This window comes from Mustela erminea, chromosome 19 (assembly GCF_009829155.1).
Source record: "Mustela erminea isolate mMusErm1 chromosome 19, mMusErm1.Pri, whole genome shotgun sequence".
In the NCBI taxonomy this organism is placed as follows: Eukaryota; Metazoa; Chordata; class Mammalia; order Carnivora; family Mustelidae; genus Mustela; species Mustela erminea.
This window is the reverse complement of record NC_045632.1, coordinates 3,581,897-3,602,204: the sequence shown is the minus strand read 5'-3', so window position 1 is coordinate 3,602,204 and position 20,308 is coordinate 3,581,897. Positions and strand designations below refer to the sequence as shown.

The 20,308-nt window shown below is 46.7% G+C and overlaps 1 protein-coding gene across 8 annotated transcripts in view; it reads right to left on the bottom strand.

Moving 5' to 3' along the window:
• Positions 1 to 20,308, bottom strand: part of SAE1 (SUMO1 activating enzyme subunit 1) — a 96,499-nt gene that overhangs the window by 16,759 nt on the left and 59,432 nt on the right. For all 8 annotated transcript variants that reach the window (XM_032326405.1, XM_032326407.1, XM_032326406.1 and 5 more), the window contains one exon: positions 1,999 to 2,143. In XM_032326405.1, coding sequence (XP_032182296.1) covers positions 1,999 to 2,143 — 145 coding nt within the window. The remainder of the gene's footprint in view (positions 1 to 1,998; positions 2,144 to 20,308) is intronic.

The following is a 20,308-nucleotide window of genomic DNA, read 5'->3' as shown; positions in this document are numbered from 1 at the left end:
CCTGCAGCATCTCAGCCCCTGACCACACACTGCCAACCTAAAATGGCTGTGAATGGCTGCCTCTTTTTGGCTGATGGCTTGGCAGGTGGTTCAAGGCCCACTGCTGGGCCTATACTGGCTGGGCTTTGGTAGGGTCTAAATCAGATTCCCCTGGGGCGCGGGGGTGGCTCAGTCATTGAACGTCTGCCTTCTGCTCAGGTCATGATCTCAGGGTCCTGGGATCGAGCCCCGCATCAGGCTCCCTGCGCTTGCTTCTCCCTCTCCCACTCCCCCTGCTTGTGTTCCCTCTCTCACTGTGTCTCTCTCCCTGTCAAATAAATAAATAAATAAATAAGGTTCCCAGACACAAGTAAAGTTAAGTAGGGACTAGGAACAGAAGGGACCCTGATTAACTTTATTGTTGAAAAGAAACCAAGGCAGCAGTGAGGTTAAGACCTGGGTGTGACCTCTATCATTATATACTATATATATGTATGTGTATAGATATAGTGGACTATATAATAAAACCTTGGGTAAGTGATAATATCTTTCTGAGCATCAGTGTCTTCATTTAACTAATGGGAAAACAGTTAGAATTTAATAATAATAATAATAATAATAATAATAATAATAATAATGCGTACTTAAAGGGATGAATTTGACAGTTAAATGTGGTGGTACGGGGGGTGCCTGCCTGGCTCAGTCAGTTAAGCATCTGCCTTAGCCTCAGTTCATGATCTTGGGGTCCTGGGGTCAAGCCCCACATCAGGCTGCCTGCTCAGTAGGGACAGTAGGGAGTCTGCTTGTCCTCTACCTCTGCCCCTTCCCTCCTCATGCTCTCAAATAATAAAGAAAATCTTTTTTTTTTTTTTTTTTTGGTTTTTTAAATTTTATCCATTTATTTGACAGAGAGACAGCCAGAGAGGAATACAAGCAGAGGTGTGGGAGTGGGAGAGGGAGAAGCAGGCTCCCACTGAGCAGGGAGCCCAGTGTGGAGCTCAATCCCAGGACCCTTAGACCAGGACCTGGGATGAAGGCAGACACTTAACTACATGAGCCCCCCAGGTGCTCCCTTCTCCAAGCTTTGATTTAACTTTTCCTCACCTGTAAAATGGGTTGCTGTGAAGGAGATCATGTCCAGAAGAGAACGACCACAATGCCCGGGACATAACTGTTGCTCAATAAACTCAGTCCAGCTGCCATCACTAGCGCCTCCAGCTGGAGGCCTTCCATGCCCTCCTCCCAAAGACACTGAAAGAATGAGTGTGACAGGATCCCAGAACAGCCTGGATATGGGTTCCTGACACAGTCACCATCTGGACCTCTCCTATTAAATCCTAAACCCGCTGAGTAGGAGAGCAAAAGACTGGTCGCCTAGGGCGAAGGCATCCCAGGATCCAAGGGCGTGGAAGCTGGGAGCATGGATGCTCTTGCTGCTGATGGCAGAAACTGGTTAAGTGATCATGGAGGGCAATGGGGTCAAATCTACCAAATGATAAAACCACAATCTTCTGACCCAGCCACTCCCTTTCCAGAGACGGATCCTGCAGCTGTACCTGCACACCTACAAAATGATACGCACAAGGCCCCGCACTAAGTGGTAACAGAAGCCTGGCCACCACCGGAGTCTGTATGGGACGGGTTCAATAAACTGCAGTGCTCCCATGCTGAAACACCACAGGGCAGCAGACACAGAGGAGGAATCTAGGTACCGATCTGGAAATAGTCCTAAAAGATAATGCAAAGTGAAAAGAGAAAGGCAGAGAGGAGTGTATATAGATTTCACATTATCTTGAACTTTCAGCCATATGAATATAAATGATCTATGACAAAAGATAACCTCTCTTCCGGTTTCACACATGGTGCTATATCAGAGACCAATGGGAGTAGGCAGAATGTGGCGAAGGAGTCTCTTCTCGGTACTTTCGTTCTTAATAAGGGATCTGCACAAATTAAGGCAAACGCTGAAAGCAGACATTTATCAATCCAGGCTAACCTGTGATAAACACCGAGACTAACCTGACAAAGTCTTCAGGAAGCAGGTCAGGACTAACACCCAGGGAGTCAAGCACGTCGTTTCGAATCTGGAGCAGCAACTCAGAATCTTCCCCGAAGGTATCAGAACTAGGATCTCTTCCTTTATCTGTGCGGAACTTCAGGAGCACTAAGAAAGGCAAAGGAGGCAGGTTAAAAACCAAGTCCTTCTTTCTTCCTTTTTTTTTTTTTTAAGATTCTGTTTATTTGAGAGAGAGAAAGAGAACAAGAGCAGAGGGAGAGAGAAAAGCAGGCTCTATGCTGAGTGTAGAGCCCAACGTGGGGCCTGATTCCCTGACCCTGAAATCATGACCCAAGCTGAAATCAAAGAGTCTGACACTCAGCCAACTTAGCTACTCATGCGCCCCCAAAACCAAGTCTTTTCATTAACAAATGCTTACGGATATTGAGAACGTAAACACAGAAAGTGGTACATTAATTAAAATGAGGGCCAAGTGAAAGATAATCTACTTTCATTTATTCACAAACACAGAGCAGCAATCGAAAATTACAAAACTAACTAGAATTACTGTGACGAGTGCCACAATAGCGTAACAAGAGGATCTGATGTCCTCGGTGGGGTGGTGTCAGGCAAGGACTCCCAAAGGAAGTAGTAACTGGGTCGCGTGTGTGTGAATATAGGGGTAGGGAAGTAGGGGAGAAGCCTCAAGCAGAGGGAGAAGATCCAATTACGACCCACAAGACAGATCAGGATCGGGAGGCATGCGTTCTAGGCATCAGTTCAAAGGGCTGCTTCAGCCAGAAGGTCAGCCAAATGCTCAGACTCATCAGACAGGCAGGTCATTATAAACAAAACCTCCCTCGGTACAGTAATTATGTCAACCTCTAGAAACGAATGTTTAATTTTGCTTGTGAACCAGAGGAAAGGTTCAGATGATGGCAGCAAATCAGAGCTACTGTGTAATGAGAGCCTAATAGGGGTTGAATTTTTAACCCCAACAAAAAGACACAGGCAGGAGCCTAAGACTGATTAAAATACCAGCACCTTCTACTGCCACCACACCTTGTCCAAGATGTTCACTGCATGCTGGGGGCATGATGTCCTTATTCCCTGCAAGCTCCCCAAGGTGGCACAGAGCTGGCCTGGAGCCCCATCTCTAGGGCAATGCCTCCCCCAACCCATGACATTGCCGCCTTGAGTGCGGGTGGACAGAGATGGGGCCTAGTGTTCTGGGACAGTAGCTCAGGCCCCGAAGGGGCTTCCCAGTTTAAGAAGTGTTTCAAGTCTTATCGAGAACTGCTGACTGGAAAAGTGAACTTGTTCAACAATATTATACTCTCTATCCGTACAAGGGGCTCTTCCCTAAAAATTAAGGTGGACTGGAAAATGATCTAACTGCTACGAGGCTCTTTAAAAATTCAAGGATTTGGAAGCCACCCTGGACTAAGGAATCCATCCTTCTCCTTGTTTTCTTTTTCTTTTTCAAGATTTCATTTATTTATTTGACAGAGACACAGCGAGAGAGGGAACACAGGCAGAGGGAGTGGGAGAGGGAGAAGCAGGCTTCCCGCTGAGCAGGGAGCCCGATGCGAGGCTCGATCCCAGGACTCTAGGATCACGACCTGAGCCAAAGGCAGACACTTAATGACTGAGTCCCCCAGGCGCCCCAATTTTCCTCTTTTTCAGAACACAGCTCCAGGGCACGCGGGTGGCTCAGTCAGTTGAGTGTCCAACTCTTGATTTCAACTCGGGTCATGGGATTGAGACCATGTGGGGCTCTGCACTCAGTGTGGAGGCTGTTTGTCCCTCTCCCTCTGTTCCTCCCCATTCCCCGCGTGCTCTCTCTCAAATAACCACAATCTTTAAAAAAAAGAAAGGAAAAAAAAAAAAGACACAGCTCATAGAATCTTCAAAGCTACTGGACCACTTGGCAGCCAACTCAGAGCTGATGACCATTTGGATGCTGTCTAAGACCAAACCGCTGTCACCTAAACCTCACTTAACTCAGCAGACGTGTTGCTGGGATTCCAATCTGGAGGAAATAAATGCAATCAAGTAATAAGCACTTGGGGGCAGGGCAGAGAAAAGACTTTAGACCAGGACTCTTTTTCAACAATGTCCTGTGAAGAAAAAGGAATCTGGAAATTGCTGGTCAGGCCCAAAAGAGAAGATACCCTGGGCGGACTGTATCGAATGACTTCGCTATTCCTGTCAATCACTCCCGAGAGTGAATAGGGACAGACCCAGAATGAGTATCCGTGTCTCCCGAGCAATGACGGAGGCAATGCTGAGGGCAAGCTATTCGCACTGCACACCCCAAGGCCCGGTGGCAACTGTGTGGGAACTGCACTAGCCGCCTCCTATATGATCCTCTCCTTTCTGTGTCACTGCAACAGAAGCACCAACTGTCACGAGGGACGGAGGGGAGGGCAGCATTTTTCCAGCTCCGCCACAAAGCTTTTCATCTTTTGGTTAAAAAATACAGCTCTTGGAACAAAGCTCAGACCATTATAATAATCGGAAAACAAACAGTGCCTACAACGTGCCAGGCACTGTTCTAAACATTTAATGGGCACTGACGCTCATCCTCAACGACCTGGTGAGATAGGTATTGTGCTCCCCGCTGCACTGATGAAGAAACTGAAGTTCAAAGAGATGCGGTGGCTTGGTCAATGTGACTGTCAGTAATCAGCAGTGGGGAAGAAATGCCAACTCAGATCTGGCTTCAGAATCCGTGTTTCTTAACCCTAATCGAATCCAGGAGAAATGTTAAGACAATCAGGAACGCAGGCCTAAGGATTCTAAGTGGTCTGGCTCCCTGCCCTGACCTCAGGAGGACTCCTATTCAATCACATTTTTGTGAGATACATTTTCCAGATGGGTCCTGCCCTCTCCCAACTGTTCCATTAATTTTAAGTTGCTAGTTCAGGGGGGTGAGAAGTGGAGGCAGAGGCCATACAAAACCTTGCCCATCAATCTTCAGAGTGGAAGAGCAGCTCTACCCCAGAAAGAAAGAAGATGGTGCGAAGAGGAGGAGAGCAAAGGCGGCCAGCAGCTGGCCCTGCTGTTGCTCTGGGCCCCCTGCCTGGTCCTGGTGCAGGCTGCCTGGCTGAGGGCCGGCAGGCTGGCACCGTCCAGATACCTCGCTGACCGCATCTGAAGTCCTCTCAGGGCCTCTGGGAAGGGGGCCAGGCAGTCCGGCCACTTACTTGCAGCAAAGCAAACAGAAGCTGTATTTTTCACTCTTTTTCAAATGTCAGCACTCCAGTCAGCAGGGGTGGGGAGGACAGGGAGAAGCCCATGTCCTGGACAGGCAGCAGCCCCAGAACTGACCCTATCCCTTAACAAGCTCTTGCTTATTAAATTCTCCTCTTTGTTCTGCTTTTCACCCCTCCCAAACCGCCAGACACACACACACACACACACACACACACACACACACCCCACTGTTGACTCTGCACTCCTGAAGTGCACCTCCTCACCAGTTTCCAGATTATAAAACTGTTCTGTTAAGATCAAATATTGTCAGGGATGGAGAGCTGCTCTGCCAAAAGATGACTCATCGCATCATATCAAAACACTGCACAAAATTAGAGTTCCAAACTTGATTAACTTCATCTGAACCTTTTAATTAACTCAGGTTGTTAAAGTCTAAGGGAATGACATTCATCGCTACAGATGATAGGCTAGTGTCTCTGCCCAAGTTCAGGACTTGCCCGTGTAATGGAAAAAGGCAAACTTCAAAAAGGAGAAACCAAGCACCTTTTCATTTGTTAGGAAAAAAAACTATGTACATGTGAATATACTACCATTTTGATAAAAAGAAATTAACATTCAAATTCAAATTTAAACTGAATCAGAGTATCAGATTTGTGTTGTAACAGAAATCTGGAAAGCAGTACTATTAATCACTGTATTTTTCTACAAATTTCTATTACATTTAAACAGAATTATATTTAGCATAATCAATAAGCCCCCCCCCAAAATAGCACATTTATAGGGGAGAAAATGAAGTTAATGTTCCAAATTAGCCCTAAATCAATTGTTGTCCCCCAAAATAGCTCAAGTGAGGGGGTAAAAAAACAAATCTACACAAAACCTCCTATGCCTGATACCTAAAAGCTTCTCTGTACCTGACACCCCTGCTCCAATCTCTCTGGAGCTCTCCAGACTCCCACAGACCTGTTCTCCCCAGGCTGGCTCACTTAGTGGAGACTCATTATCTCTGAGAATGGCCTAAAGATCGGCTGGACTCCTGGCTCACATATAAAAAAGAAAGGAAAGGAAAAGAAGAGAAAAAGGAAGGAAAAAAGGAAGGAAAACAAAGGAAGAAAGAAGAGAGAAAGGGAGAAATGGAGAAAGGAAGAAAGGGAGATAGAGAGAGAAAGAAAAAAAGGAAAGTTATCCTCCTACCCTACAGCCCCCCCTCCTTTTTTAAAGACTGTGTTTATCTACTTATTTACTGAGAAAGAGACAGAGCACGAGTGCTTGAGCAGATGGAGGGGCAGAGGGAGAGTCTTAAACAGACTCTGCACTGAGCAGGGCTTGATCTCACAACCCTGAGATCATGACCAGAGCCAAAATTAAGTCAGATCCTGAACACGACCAAGCCACCCAGGCACCCCCACTCCCCACAGCCTTTTAAGCCAAAACATGAGGTCTCAAGGTTGATCAACTGTTCTTCTCAATAAATACATACCAAGGATGGTAATAACTAGAATTATTGTGATAATTTCACAGTGCATACAAATGTCAAATCATGTTGTAACCTGAAATATAGTGTTATAGATCAAGTACATCTCGATAAAAACAAATACATAAATCTATAATGAGCACCGACTGTGCCAGGCCCTGAGCAGCACAGGGGAAAGCAAAACGCATACTCTGCTCTCTCAGAGCATTCAGGGAAGGTGACAAAACCACATACAGAGTTAACAAAAGCTGGGAACCAGCAAAGGCACTCTGAGAGCATCACTGGATGGAATGGGGTAGTCTCACTGGGTGGAACCAGCTCATCCCCACTGGCCACCAGGCCTGAACACTGACCCTGGGCACACTCACCCCCGGCACATCCACATGCTGCTCCTCAGAGCCAAGGGGGTTTTGAAATGGGCAGGGAGCAGCAGTAGGGACCACAGCGCTGGAGCCAGACTGCCTGGGCTGGATCCCAATTTTCCCACTTACTGTGACTTTGAGCACGTGACAACATCCTTGAGCCGCCTCTGTAAAATGGGAATCATAAGAGCACTTCCCTTACAGGTTTTAAGGACTCAGGGAAGTAAGCAGTCCCCGTAAAGCATCAGGGACAGTGCCGGGTGCAGCGTGAGCACGGAGTAAAGGACAGCACTCCAGGACCCCCACTCCTCCACAATCGCCGTAAGCTCAGCTTGCACGCCCTCAGAGAAACGGGACAGACTTTGTGCCGAAATTCCCCACTTGACTCTGCCACCCTCACTAACTTAGCTGTGCACTCTGAGGACTACAGGGACTCGGCTCTGAGCAATCCTGGTCCGCAGCACATCCCCTGCCCGCTTTCCTCCAATGCCCGGATCTCAGCATGTGATTTTACAGTCATTCGTGTAAATTCACTTGTACAAGGACCGAATCTGTCTCCTCAGCTGGATTTTTGCGCTCGTGGGACAGAAACCATATCCTCTTTGTTCACTATTCTCTACTTAATGCCCAGCACAGGGCATGCCCTATAGTGGGCACTGAGAAAATCTCCACTCCGTGGGAAGCTTCAGTGTTTGGCAAAGGATGGGAAGCGGTCACACATGAGTGGGGAGAAGGGCTCCCAACAACTACACAGGATCCTCACCCATCCTAAACAGGCCTGCTCTTCTATTAAGAGAATTGAATAGAGTTTTCAACATACCCAAGATGGAGCTGTTCCTTACAAACATGGCAGATCTGGAAAGTCCAGCAAGAAACAAAAAACCATATACAATGCACCGCATGTGTCCTCACAAGAGAAAGGAGATGAAATCTGGCTTTCAAGGCCTATCTGAGGGCTAAAGGTGCAGAAAAGCCGGCCCGCAGGCATGAAGCTCAAAGAAGGGACAGAGGTGGGTTGGGGAAGCCAGTGATGTTTTAGGGAAGTCACTGTGAGTTAGACTCTCGCAGCCTTCTGCCTTTTGAGGTGCCTGGTCATCTGCTCAGCTCAGTTCCACATTACCTGCCCCTTCTTGTAACTCACTCTTTAACCACAGAAACTTACAAGTAGGTGTGTGCATGTATTCATTCATTCATTCATTCATTCTTCCATCCACAAACACTTCCTGAGCACCCGCACTCCACCTGTGCTGAGTTGTGCTGGGGACCCAGAAGTGACCCAGACAGTCCCAGGTCCAGCCATCCACAGAGGGCATGTTCATAAGTCTTGTCACCATGGCCGCACACTACTTTGATCTCACTCTCCAGAGAGCCTAACCACTGCAGTGGCCTCCCAAAGGACTCGCTCTGATATGCCCCCTCTGAGCTCCAAGCCCTGGCCACCCTTTCACCTCTCCAGTGAAACCTGGTGTGGGACCTCATCACAAAACAGCTCAAAACAGAACAAGAAACCTGTCTCATGTTATTTACATCTCACTCTCTTCTGAAAAGAATTTGAAACAGCCGCATAGAAGTTACGGATGGGGGGTGGGGGATGGGGGTGGGGGAATGCTATTTCTCAGAAGTGACCTGAAAACAAGATGCCGGGTTTTGCCTACCAAATTAAATGCCAAGATTACTCACCTAAGCAAGAAGGCAGAGGGAACTGCTTTGTCACAGAGCTCTTGTGGGAGGGTAAATGCTTAGTAAACCATAAGAAAATGTGGTACAGAGGATCTTTACAAAGGGTCATGCCCCTTGGCCAGTGATTGAATTATATATAAATGGTCCCTGCCATGTTATTTATACCACAGAAAATCTGGAAATAATCTCACATCAGATAGTAGGATGGTTACATAAAACATATTGACAGGTTGGAATATTATTCATCTATTAAAATTATATTTCAGCAGGTTTTAGTCAGGCGCACCTGGGTGGCTCAGCTGGTTAGGCGTCCGACTCTTGGTTTCAGCTCAGACCACCATCTCCTGATTTGTGGGATCAAGCCTCCTGTCAGCCTCCTCACTTGGCAGGGAGTCTGCTTGAAAGATTCTTTCCCTCTGCCCCTCCCTCCCACCCCCTCTCTCTAAAGATAAAGAAATCTTAAAAAAATTTTTTTAGGGGCACCGGGGTAGCTCAGTGGGTTAAAGCCTCTGCCTTTGGCTCAGGTCATGATCTCAGGGTCCTTGGGATCAAGCCCCGCATCGGGCTCTCTGCTTGGCGGGGAGCCTGCTTCCCTTCCTCTCTCTGCCTGCCTCTCTGCCTGCTTGTGATCTCTTTCTGTCAAATAAGTAACTAAAATTTAAAAAAAAAATTTTTTTTTTTTTAAAAAGCATGTTTGGTACTATGTTTTTGGCAACATTTATGTTAAAAACAAAAAATTCGGGGCACCTGGGTGGCTCAGTGGGGTAAGCCTCTGCCTTCAGCTCAGGTCATGGTCTCAGGGTCCTGGGATGGAGCCCCGCATCAGGCTCTCTGCTCTGCAGGGAGCCTGCTTCCTCCTTTCTCAGCCTGCCTCTCTGCCTACTTGTGATCTCTGTCAAATAAATAAATAAATAAAATCTTTTAAAAAACAAACAAACAAACAAAAAATTCTACAAGGGCACCTGGCTGGCTCAGTCAGTAAAGTGTGTGACTCTTGATCTGGGGGTTGTGAGTTTGAGCCCCACACTGGGTGTGGAGCTTACTTAAATAAAACCTTAAAAAAAGAAGTCCTATAATATCCTGTATTTGGAATGCACTCCACTATGTAAAAATAAAGCAGAATGATGTAATATGGTACAACTGTTCTCACCCCATTCTAGAGGTGGGAAACTGAGGCTGAGGACAGAGAGGCTCAGGGTCACAAGGGACACTCAAAGGTTACCATACTCATAACCTCAATGCTATACTGCCTCCCTAGCAGTATAGACAAGATAGGAGACACCCTAGTTCACAAAATAAAAATCACTTCAGATAGATCTGGCTTCCCACCCCAGAGCCCACCAGTTTAGAATAATGCCAACTACTCGGTCAGACTCTTGTCTGGCCAAATACGGGTTCTCCTCTAGAAAATGTGAAGTGATCCCTGAGCTTGACTCTTACCTTTGAAGTAGAACACTTTGACTATTATGCAAAGACTGTAACTTGCAAAAAGAAAAGGACAAAGCAACTGTGAAACGCAGAGACAATCACACAGAGGGCAAGAGATGATCCACAGCCGCCCCCCCGCCTCTGGGCCCCTTCTCTACCAGCTCCACCGACAGCGCCCTCGACTCACAGAGCTGTTCTGACAGAGCCCTCTGCATTCACACTCACCCTGCCTGGTCACAAGCAGCAGGGAGACAGGGGCTTTTCTCTAACCCAGCACTTGAGTGGCACATGACCTTGACTCTGGGCATCTGCTGCTCTCTGCCAACCACTCTCACCGAGTGAAGATGGCACAGGACATTCCCGTGACTGTTGTCTGACAGTCAGAGAAAAGATGGGAGGCGTTGAACAAGGACTGCAGCTGGGCTGGGGGCCCGAGAGGAGCTCCAACACAGGCTAATGCGAGGGGCGGGGCGGGGGGGGGAGATGGAGGGCTGCAAAGCAAACGAGCAGGCAGGTCTCGCTGACAATGCAGCCCATTATTGCAATCTGCTCTTGGGGGCGTCAGGTTCCCAACTGCCAGACTGGAATAAGGAAATGTCCCAGGGCTCTTGTGAAGTTCAGAATTGTTAAAATGGACATAATGCCGTTACTGGTAATGCTAATACAGTCAACCCTTGAACAACACAGGAGTTTAGGGGCACTGACCCCTCACTCCAACTATGAACTCGAAAATCCACATATAATTTGGGTTCTCCAAAAACGTCACTACTAAGTGCCTACCGCTGACCAGAAGCCTTAGTAGTAAGAGAAACAGTTGATTAACAAATACTCATGTTAGGGGCGCCTGGGTGGCTCAGAGGGCTAAGCCTCTGTCTTTAGCTCGGGTCATGATCTCAGGGTCCTGGGATCGAGCCCTGCATCAGGCTCTCTGCTCAGCAGGGAGCCTGCTTCCCCCTCTCTCTGCCTGCCTCTCTGCCTACTTGTGATCTCTCTCTCTGTCAAATAAATAAATAAAATCTTAAAAAAACAAACAAAAAATACTTATGTTGTAACTGTTACATACTGTATTCCTACAATAAACTAGAGAAAAGGAAATGTTGTAAATAAAATCAGAGAAGAGAAAATATACTTTACAGTACTGTACTATATTTATAAAAATAAAAAATTCATGTGTGTGGACCTGCACATTTCCAATCTGTGTTGTTCAAGGCTCAGCTGTCATTAAAACCTGACTGCGTTGGGCAACATTTAGACACTTACTAGGTTTGGTGACCCTGGACAAATGACTTGGTCTGCCCAACAGTCAGTGTCCTTCCAGGACACTGGGCAATCATAGTAAGATCTGCTCTCCAAGGGAGTTATGAAGATAATTGGGATTGTAACACATGTAAAGCCCTTAATCGACAATTATGAATGTACAACATGGGCCGGGCCTCTGTTTGATCCCTGTGGCCCATGAGGCAGACTCAGGGTTATGCCCACTTGTCACACTGAAGAGCGGAGCAGATGCCTCACCAGGACGGTTTTCTCACCAGGTTATGCGCTGATGGCCGTGAGGCACTAGACTGCACTTATGGGTCACCTCTGCCCTTCCCCTCACCTCTCTTCTCTCACATGGCACTGCCTTCCTTTCTGAATGGCTGCGGTCTGTGTTCTCTACCACTGATAAGGCAGTGGCACCAAAAAACCCAAACAGAACAACAACCACCAAAAAAACCACTGCCTTTTTTTTTTCTTTTGCCCTTCCTACAAATTATTTTTAAACATCTGTGGTCATGACAGCAGCAAATCAACAAGTACTTGACAGCCACCCCCTTATCAGAAACCACTTCCCTGTGGCCATCTTCTCCTCAGTGGTCCTTGTCACTGCTGGACACCAAAACACCCAGTGGGGAATGCCAGACCCCAACAGGAACGGCTGCCCTTGACCCGGTGTGCAAAGGTCTCAAGTTCTAAAATAAGAAGTTCCTTCTGAACAGAACTGATCACCAAATCAAGCTGAGGCCTGGAGACAAAGACAATTACAAATCATCACAGCAGGGACGTAAGTAAGGAGTGTGGTGAGGGCAGGGAGAACTGAAGCGGGAGGTATGAAGTAAGTTTTCTAGTCTACAACAGGAAAAAAATTATTTCAAAGCATCCACCATCAAGATACTTTGCGAAAGATTCCACACAGAGAGGAGGAAAAATGGGGTATAAAATACCAGAAGTTCTAGGGGCGCCTGGCTGGCTCATTTAAGAGCATGCGACTTTCAATCTCAGGATTGAGCCCCAGGCTGAGGGCAGAGGTTACTAAAAAGTTAAATAAACCTTTAAAAAACAAAGTTCTAGGGGCACCTGGGTGGCTCAGTGGGTTAAAACCTCTGCCTTCGACTCAGGTCATGATCCCGGGGTCCTGGGATCAAGCCCCACATTGGGCTCTCTGCTCGGGGAGCTCTGCTCTGCTCAGGGGAGCCTGCTTCCTCCTCTCTCTCTGTCTGCCTCTACTTGTGATCTCTGTCAAATAAATAAATAAAAATATTTAAAAACTAAAAAAAAATAAAATAAAAAAGAAAGTTCTAGGCGCAAACACAAGTAATGGCAGTTTCCTCTGAACTTACCCATATATTTTACTAATCTGTCTCACTTTTACAATTTAAAAAAGGAGAAACAGAACTACTTTGAAGGCTCTTGTATATATGATCATCGCGAGAACAAAGTTCTCTAAAACTTCTCCATCTCTACAGAGGACACGAAGTAAAGGGATTTGCTTAAGGTCAAGAAATACATAGCACAGCTGGGACCTAAACTTCTTTCTAGATCCAAATCTAGAGACTTCAAGGCATAGGTGACTGAGAACATTCTACTGACAGGAGAAAAAAAACGTGAACCCCAAACTTGTCTGGCTAGACCCAGGGGGCGCCTGGGTGGCTCAGTGGGTTAGGCCTCTGCCTTCGGCTCAGGTCGTGATCTCAGGGTCCTGGAATCGAGCCCCATTTTGGGCTCTCTGCTCAGTGGGGAGCCTGCTTGCCCCTCTCTTTCTGCCTGCCTCTCTGCCTGCCTGTGATCTCTCTCTGTCAAATAAATAAATTAAATCTTTTTTTCTTTTTTAAGATTATTTATTTATTTATTTGACAGATCACAAGCAGGCAGAGAGGCAGGCAGAGAGAAAGGAGGAAGCAGGCTCCCTGCTGAGCAGAGAGCCCAGTGTGGGGCCTGATCCCAGGACCTGGGATCATGACCTGAGCCAAAGGCAGAGGCTTTAACCCCTGAGCCACCCAGGCACCCCAATAAATTAAGTCTTAAAAAAAAAAAAAAGATTTTATTTATTTGACAGAGAGAGAGACAGCGAGAGAGGGAACAGAAGCAGGGAGAGCGAGAGAGGGAGAAGCAGGCTTCCCACTGAGCAGGTTGCTCACCCGATCCCAGGACCGAGATCATGACCTGAGCTGAAAGCAGACACTTAATGGCTGAGCCACCCAGGAGCCCCTAAATAAATAAATTTTTTTTTAAAGATTTTATGTACTTATTTGATAGAGATCACAAGTATGCAGAGGCAGGCAATGAGAGAGGAAGGGAAGTAGAAAGCACGGAGCCCAAAACGGGGCTCGATCCCAGGACTCCAAGATCATGACCTGAGCCAAAGGCAGAGGCCTGACCCACTGAGCCACCCAGGAGCCCCACAAAATCTTTTTTAAAAAAATTTATGAGAGAGCATGAGTTGGGGGGCAGGCAGAGGGAGAAGCAGACTCCCCGCTGAGCAGAACCCAGTGTGGATGCGGGGCTCCATCCCAGGACGCTCGGATTGTGACCTGAGCCGAGGTCGGATGCTTAACCAACTGAGCCACCCACTCACCCCAGAATTTTGCTAATTCTTAACCTGTGGCTTCATTAGTTTATTTTAGGCTCCTGTAAAGCTGCCTAGATGGTGCTAATTTGCCTGATTCCTTTTCCCCACTGTGCCATAAGACTGGCAGTACCTGTAAGTTCTAGATTTGGCTGCAGGACTGTGCTGTAAGCGTATAGAGGACGGAGAACCCCCTGGGTCCAGGGAGCAAGGGCTTGTTAACAACCAGCAGCTCCTCTCTCTGCTAGGACCTGGTAAGGCCAGGGCCCTTCACTGGGGGATAAGGCTCTTTTCTTTTCTTTCTTTCTTTCTTTCTTTTTTTTTTTTTTTAAGATTTTATTTGTTTATTTGATAGAGAGAGAGAGAAAGAGATCACAAGTAGGCAGAGCAGCAGGCAGAGACAGAGGGGGAAGCAGGTTCCCCACTAAGCAGAGAGCCCAATTCGAGTCTCGATCCCAGGACCCTGGGATCATGACCTGAGCCAAAGGCAGAGGCTTTAATCCACTGAGCCACCCAGGCGCCCCTAAATAAATAAAATCTTAAAAAAAAATTTCATAAGGGATGCCTGGGTGGCTCAGTCGTTAAGTGTCTGCCTTCAACTCAGGTTATGATCCCAGGGTTCTGGGATCGAGTTCCGCATAAGCCTCTCTGCTCTGTAGGGAGCCTGCTTCTCCTTCTCCCTCTGCCTGCCACTCACCCTGCTTGTGCTCTCTCACTCTCTGACAAATTAAATAAATAATATCCTAAGGAAGAGAAAAAAAGAAAGAGGAAAAAAGAATTAGCAAAACTCCTCAAATGTGGCACAGGTGGCCTCAGTAATCAATCGACCCACACTGACCAAGCCCCTGTTCTGCATCAGGCCACTGTTGGGACAGTCAAGAGACGAGGGGGCCCAGAAGACAGTCCTCAAGTCAGCTCTGTTGTCTGGGCGGTGGCATGGGGATTACAAAGGAAGGAAACCCAACTCAGATAAGGGGGGTTAGGTTCCTGGACCTAGCACTGGAGCTGAGCAATGGCGGTTAAATGGGAAGGGCTATGACTATACTAATAGGTAAACAAATATGTAAATAAATGGGGGTGAGAGGAAAGGTGTGTTTTTTGTTTTTTAATTTTTTTTCTAATATTTTATTTATTTATTTGACAGAGAGACTGAGCAAGAGAGGGAACACAAGCGGGGGAGTGGACAGGGAGAAGCAGACTTGCCACTGAGCAGGGAGCCCAACATAGGGCTTGATCCCAGGACCCCAGGATCATGACCTGAGCCAAAGGCAGATGCTTAACTGACTGAGCCACCCAGGCACGCCCTGTTTTTGTTTTTTCAGTAGAAGGATAGAGTAGGAGCGGTGAAGATTTTAAAAATCTGTATGTGACCATCACCATGGCAGTAAAAATTGTTTCAGTCAAGAATCCTTGATGGATGCTAAAACGAACAGGAAGGTTTGTTGTGAAATAGAAGAGATAATCTCTTCCCAAGCTACTTTTTAACTAATTACAGAGACTTTAGAGAACCCTGGTGGATTGTCCCTCAACCGAGAGATCAAAGTTGATATTCCAGGAACGGGAGAGAAAGAGCTCATGCATCCGGAGAGGGCGCACTGGGGAGGACACGCCACCACGCCAGATTCCCTGTCCAGAGTGCGTAGTGTGAGTCCGGTTATGAGGAAGCGTCAGACCAGCTCGAATGGAAGAATATTCTGTGAAGTAAATTGTTTGTTCTCTTCAAAGTATCACAGAGAACTGAGGAATTCTTGTCCCAGATTAAAGGAGAATAAAGAGATGCAAAAACTAAGTAGAATGGAGAATTCTGGATTGAACCCAAGAGTAGGGGAGGGTTTTTATTTCTTTGGCTTTCAAGGACATTAGTGGGACAGTTGATGAAATTTGAAAAAGGTCTGTAGATTAGATATACTCTATCAATGTTAATTTCATGGTTTGTGTAATTGTTTCATGGTTTGTGTAATTGTTTCAAATACTCTGAGGTATTTGGGGGCAAATGCTGGATCGTTCAGGAAGAAATGAGTATGTACAGATACAGAGAAATAACGATAAATGTGGTAGGATGTTAACTTTTGGGAAATCTGGATGAAGTTATACAGGAATTCCGTGTACAGTTTTTCTGTATGTCTAAAATTATTTCAGAAGTTAAAAATAAGGGCACCTGGGTGGCTCAGTCGGTTGGTTGAGCGTCTGACTTTGACTCAGGTCATCTCCGGGTCCTGTTATCCAGCCCTGCGTCGGGCTCCCTGCTTGGCAGGGTGTCTGCTTCTCCCTCCCTCTTTCTCTCTCTCTCTCCCCTTCTCCCTTTGCCACTACCTCCAATTGTGCTTGCTCGGTCTGTCAAATAAATAAATGAAATATTTTTTAAAAAGTTAAAAATGAGCTAAAACAATCTCCAAACACACTGCTTCTCAACTCCTAGAAAAATGCTGATTTGGTAGCTGATAAGTAATACTTGCAAAGGGCTTACTGATGACATCTGCAGGGTCCATAGAAGGGCGTATTTTAACAGCACATCCTTATCATCTCTTCGGGTGGTGGGGGGGTCTGAAGCTGGTCTTCTGTAGGTACAGTTCGTCTGCAAAAGAGCTGTAGAGGTTCCCTAGATTTTCAAGGGTGCCTAGGGGCCTTTGCTGTGGGAGATACACCGCACATCACCAAACAACAAAGCCTTGATGAATCAGGTAGGAGATGATGAACCAGTCTCCCCGGCCTCCACTATGGGGCTTTGCTCTGCAAAAAAGAATTTCCTCTGTCGAACAGTAGTGGGAGGCAGACTGTAGGGGGTGTATTTGCATGTAAACAAGTTCCACTCACCTTCTGTCTGGAGCCGGGTAGGAACTTACTAAAAATACAAGTGGGGGCTTGGAGGCAGGTACTGGGGGGACAAAGGGCATAGATATAGTGGTGGCTTCTTGTAAGTCACTTCCCCCTGCTGAGCCTTATTTGTTGTAGGGTGGATTAAAGATGAGGTGCTCTAATGCGCTGTCTATGTATACCCAGAGCCAGAATGAGTCTGTTCAAAGCCAGTGCTCCAAATTAAGCTGTTAGCTTTGTTCCAGCCTGTTTGCCATTTTCTCTTCAGCAGAGCATTCCTGAAGTTCACATCGTTGATTGGCAGCTTCTTTCACCTAGAGTCCCAGCCCTGCCTTCTGCGTGGTGCTCTCTGGGACCCTAGCTGGACCCCTCCTGATCTCCCTCTCTCCCTTTCAGATGACCGTGAGTTTTCCCGTAGGACTACCTCTCACCATAGGACTGCCTCTCTCCGGGAGCCTTCATCAGTGCTGTGGCCCCTTTACCAGCCTCTGCCTTCAGAGCTCCTCCTTCTTACCCATTTTCAGTGACCAGACTAATCTGTCTAAAAACTGAAACCCTTCTGTGAATCTTTTTTGCCATCAAGATACAATTTAAACTTTGTGGCTTGGCATTCTAGACCCGCGACCTGCTGATTTCTTTTCTCCTTTCCATTCCCTCTGCCGTCCGTGAGCCCTACACTTCTACTGAACTACTTGCTGTCACCCCATAGCGTCATCCTTCTCATTTCTTTCTTTCTTTTTTTTTTTTTTAAGATTTTATTTATTTGACAGAGACATAGTGAGAAAGGGAACACAAGCAGGGGTAGTAGGAGAGGGAGAAGCAGGCCTCTCGCCGAGCAGGGAGCCCGATGTGGGGCTCGATCCCAGGACCCTGGCATTACGACCCGAGCAGAAGGGATCGCCCAATGACTGAGCCACCCAGGTGCCTTAACCCTCCCCATTTCTATACACATTTCCATTTCTTCTACCTGGAATATCCTACTTTAGCCCTCTCTAGAGTGAGAGCAGCCTGCTCCATGGTGTCCCAGATCTCCCCAGGAGGAGCCCCTTCAAATTGGCTCCTGCGTTCCTCTGACATCACCCATCATTCTTCAAGCACATCCTTACTTTCTGGCACAGCAGGATATTCCAAGCTCACCCGTGATGTTCCCACCCAAGCCCCAGCATCAGTCATTTCTCCAAGACAACATGGTTCTTATGAGATTATTAACAGGCAGGATCTGGGCTGAGGTGTACTCATGGCTTGCTACCAGAGTACCCTTGCTTCTAAGCCCTCTCAACAAACAGAACTAGGAAATACATACGCATAAACATGAAGACACACGCATCTACACATCTATGTCTGTATCTGCACAGAAAAACCATGAGTTCATCTGGTGACTCCAATGCCCATCTGACCTCACAGGGTTCCTTCTAGCCTTTCCCACCTTCCATACTTACAGGAACTCCCGTTTCTGGCAATTAAAAAAAAAATCTGACTCTCATTATCCACAAAATATTTACCTATCTGCTCCATTCTAGAACAGTAACTAGTTTCAGAATTGCTAACCCATATACCACTGTGAAAAACAAACCTACTAATTAGAGTTCAGTATTTGTTTATAGTTCTTTTTTCTTTAGTCTGAGGGTATATATTCAAAAGCTACATGGGTCAGTTCCTTTTTCCTGCCTCGGTGTAGTAATGGCCTCATTTGAAATAAATACTTAATATGCTGTAAAGTAAGAACACAAAGGAGCTCAAAGCTGTGACAAAGCACATGAGTACCCCCACCCTGTGACAGTTGCCCTCTAACTGGCTGGGGACTCAGAAGAGGGGGAGCTTTACAAATATAGAGATGCCAGGCTCTGCTAATTATTTTGATACAATAAATCTGGGCTAGAACCAGGTAATCTGTATTTTTCAAACGTTCCCCAAGTAAATTCTGGTATCCTATCAGTTGGACAAAGATCGGCTATAAGAAATAAAGCTAGAGGAGTCTGGCTGGCTCAGTCGGAAGACCATGTGACTTTGGATCTCAGGGCTGTGAGTTTGAGTCCCACGCTGGGTGTAGAGAGCACTTAAAAATTTTCTTAAAATATTTTATTTATTTGAGAGAGAAAGACACACAGAGAGAGGGAATATAAGCCGGGGGAGTAGGAGAGGGAGAGGCAGGCTTCAAACCAAGCAGGGAGCCCGATGCGGGGCTCGATCCCAGGATCCCGGGATCATGACCTGAGTTGAAGGCAGAAGCTTAACGACTGAGCCACCCAGGCACCTCTTAAAGATAAAATCTTTAAAAAAAAGAAAACTGTAAGAATAAAAGGCTAAAAAGAGCAGGGCCCCAATGATCTCTCCAGCCTCACTGTGTCATGGTCCTGGCACCACTGGTCCCGTGAAGGATCCGCATCTCTGCCTGCAATCACCTTGCCTCTCTCCAGTCCCTAGCAAATCCCTCTTCTTTACAAGCAAGCTCAGATGTATTGTCCTCTGTGAAGACTCCTCAGCTTGCCAATTACACCCAGGCCCCCAGTTCCCTGAGCTCCACGGTAGTTTATTATGAAGCAGTTCACAGAAGCTGAGAAACAGAACAGGACAACACAACAGCCTTCTCCAGAGCCCTGTTACTCCTCACAGGGAGAATGGTCTGTGTTTCTCTCTTCCACTGGCAAGGATCTAATGAGGATTCCCAGGCAAGGGACCTGGCATATAGCAGGTACTCAAACAATGTTTGGTTAAGATTATTTTCAGCTTTAATTTTGTGGCTCAAAAATGGCCCAAGTACTTTTCCACAACTCATCAGAACAGAGACTGAGAACTTTCAAGAAAGTTCACATTGCCAAGGATTCTATGCTAAGTATTCTCATCTTGCGATAAAGCCCATTTCTTCCTGCTCTGGGCTAAACCTGCGTGTTATTGTTCATGCTGGTAAGTGAATGCTGTTTCCATACTAGACCCGGTATTTTTAGCACTCCTGTTATGATAAACTCACAGTAACCTCAAAAAGAACAAATCAAAGTCAACTTTTTGTCACAGGAAACCAGCTCATGCTTAATGTTTTGCAACATGCCATGGGAGAATAATAAAAAGATGAGACCTTTTGCTCACAGATGGTGAGGCCAACTCTCAAGATAGTGGAAAAATGCAGCAGGAAGCATGCAGTCTGGCCGCTATCTTATTAGGTAAACTGGAAAAACACTCGACACCCAAACAAGGCAAACGCACACGCACACACCACAAAGCAGCTGCTTCCCCAGGGGCTGAATTGTGAATGGGGCAGTAAAACACCTACGTGTGAGGGCCAGGCCAGCACGATGTTGGAATCAAGTCTGAAGGGTGCCAAGAGAACAGGGCAGGCAAGAAGATCCTGCAGGGACACCATGGAGCAGGCTGCTCTCACTCTAGAGTGGGCCAAATGTCCAGACAAGCAACAACCAGTCACTCGGGCAAAACATACTTACTTACGGAGTAAGTGTTGTGTACTCTGCTGGGCGATAGTGAAATAAACTCAGGGTCCCTAGGAGGTCTCTCGGGTGTGCATCACAGCCAAGCAG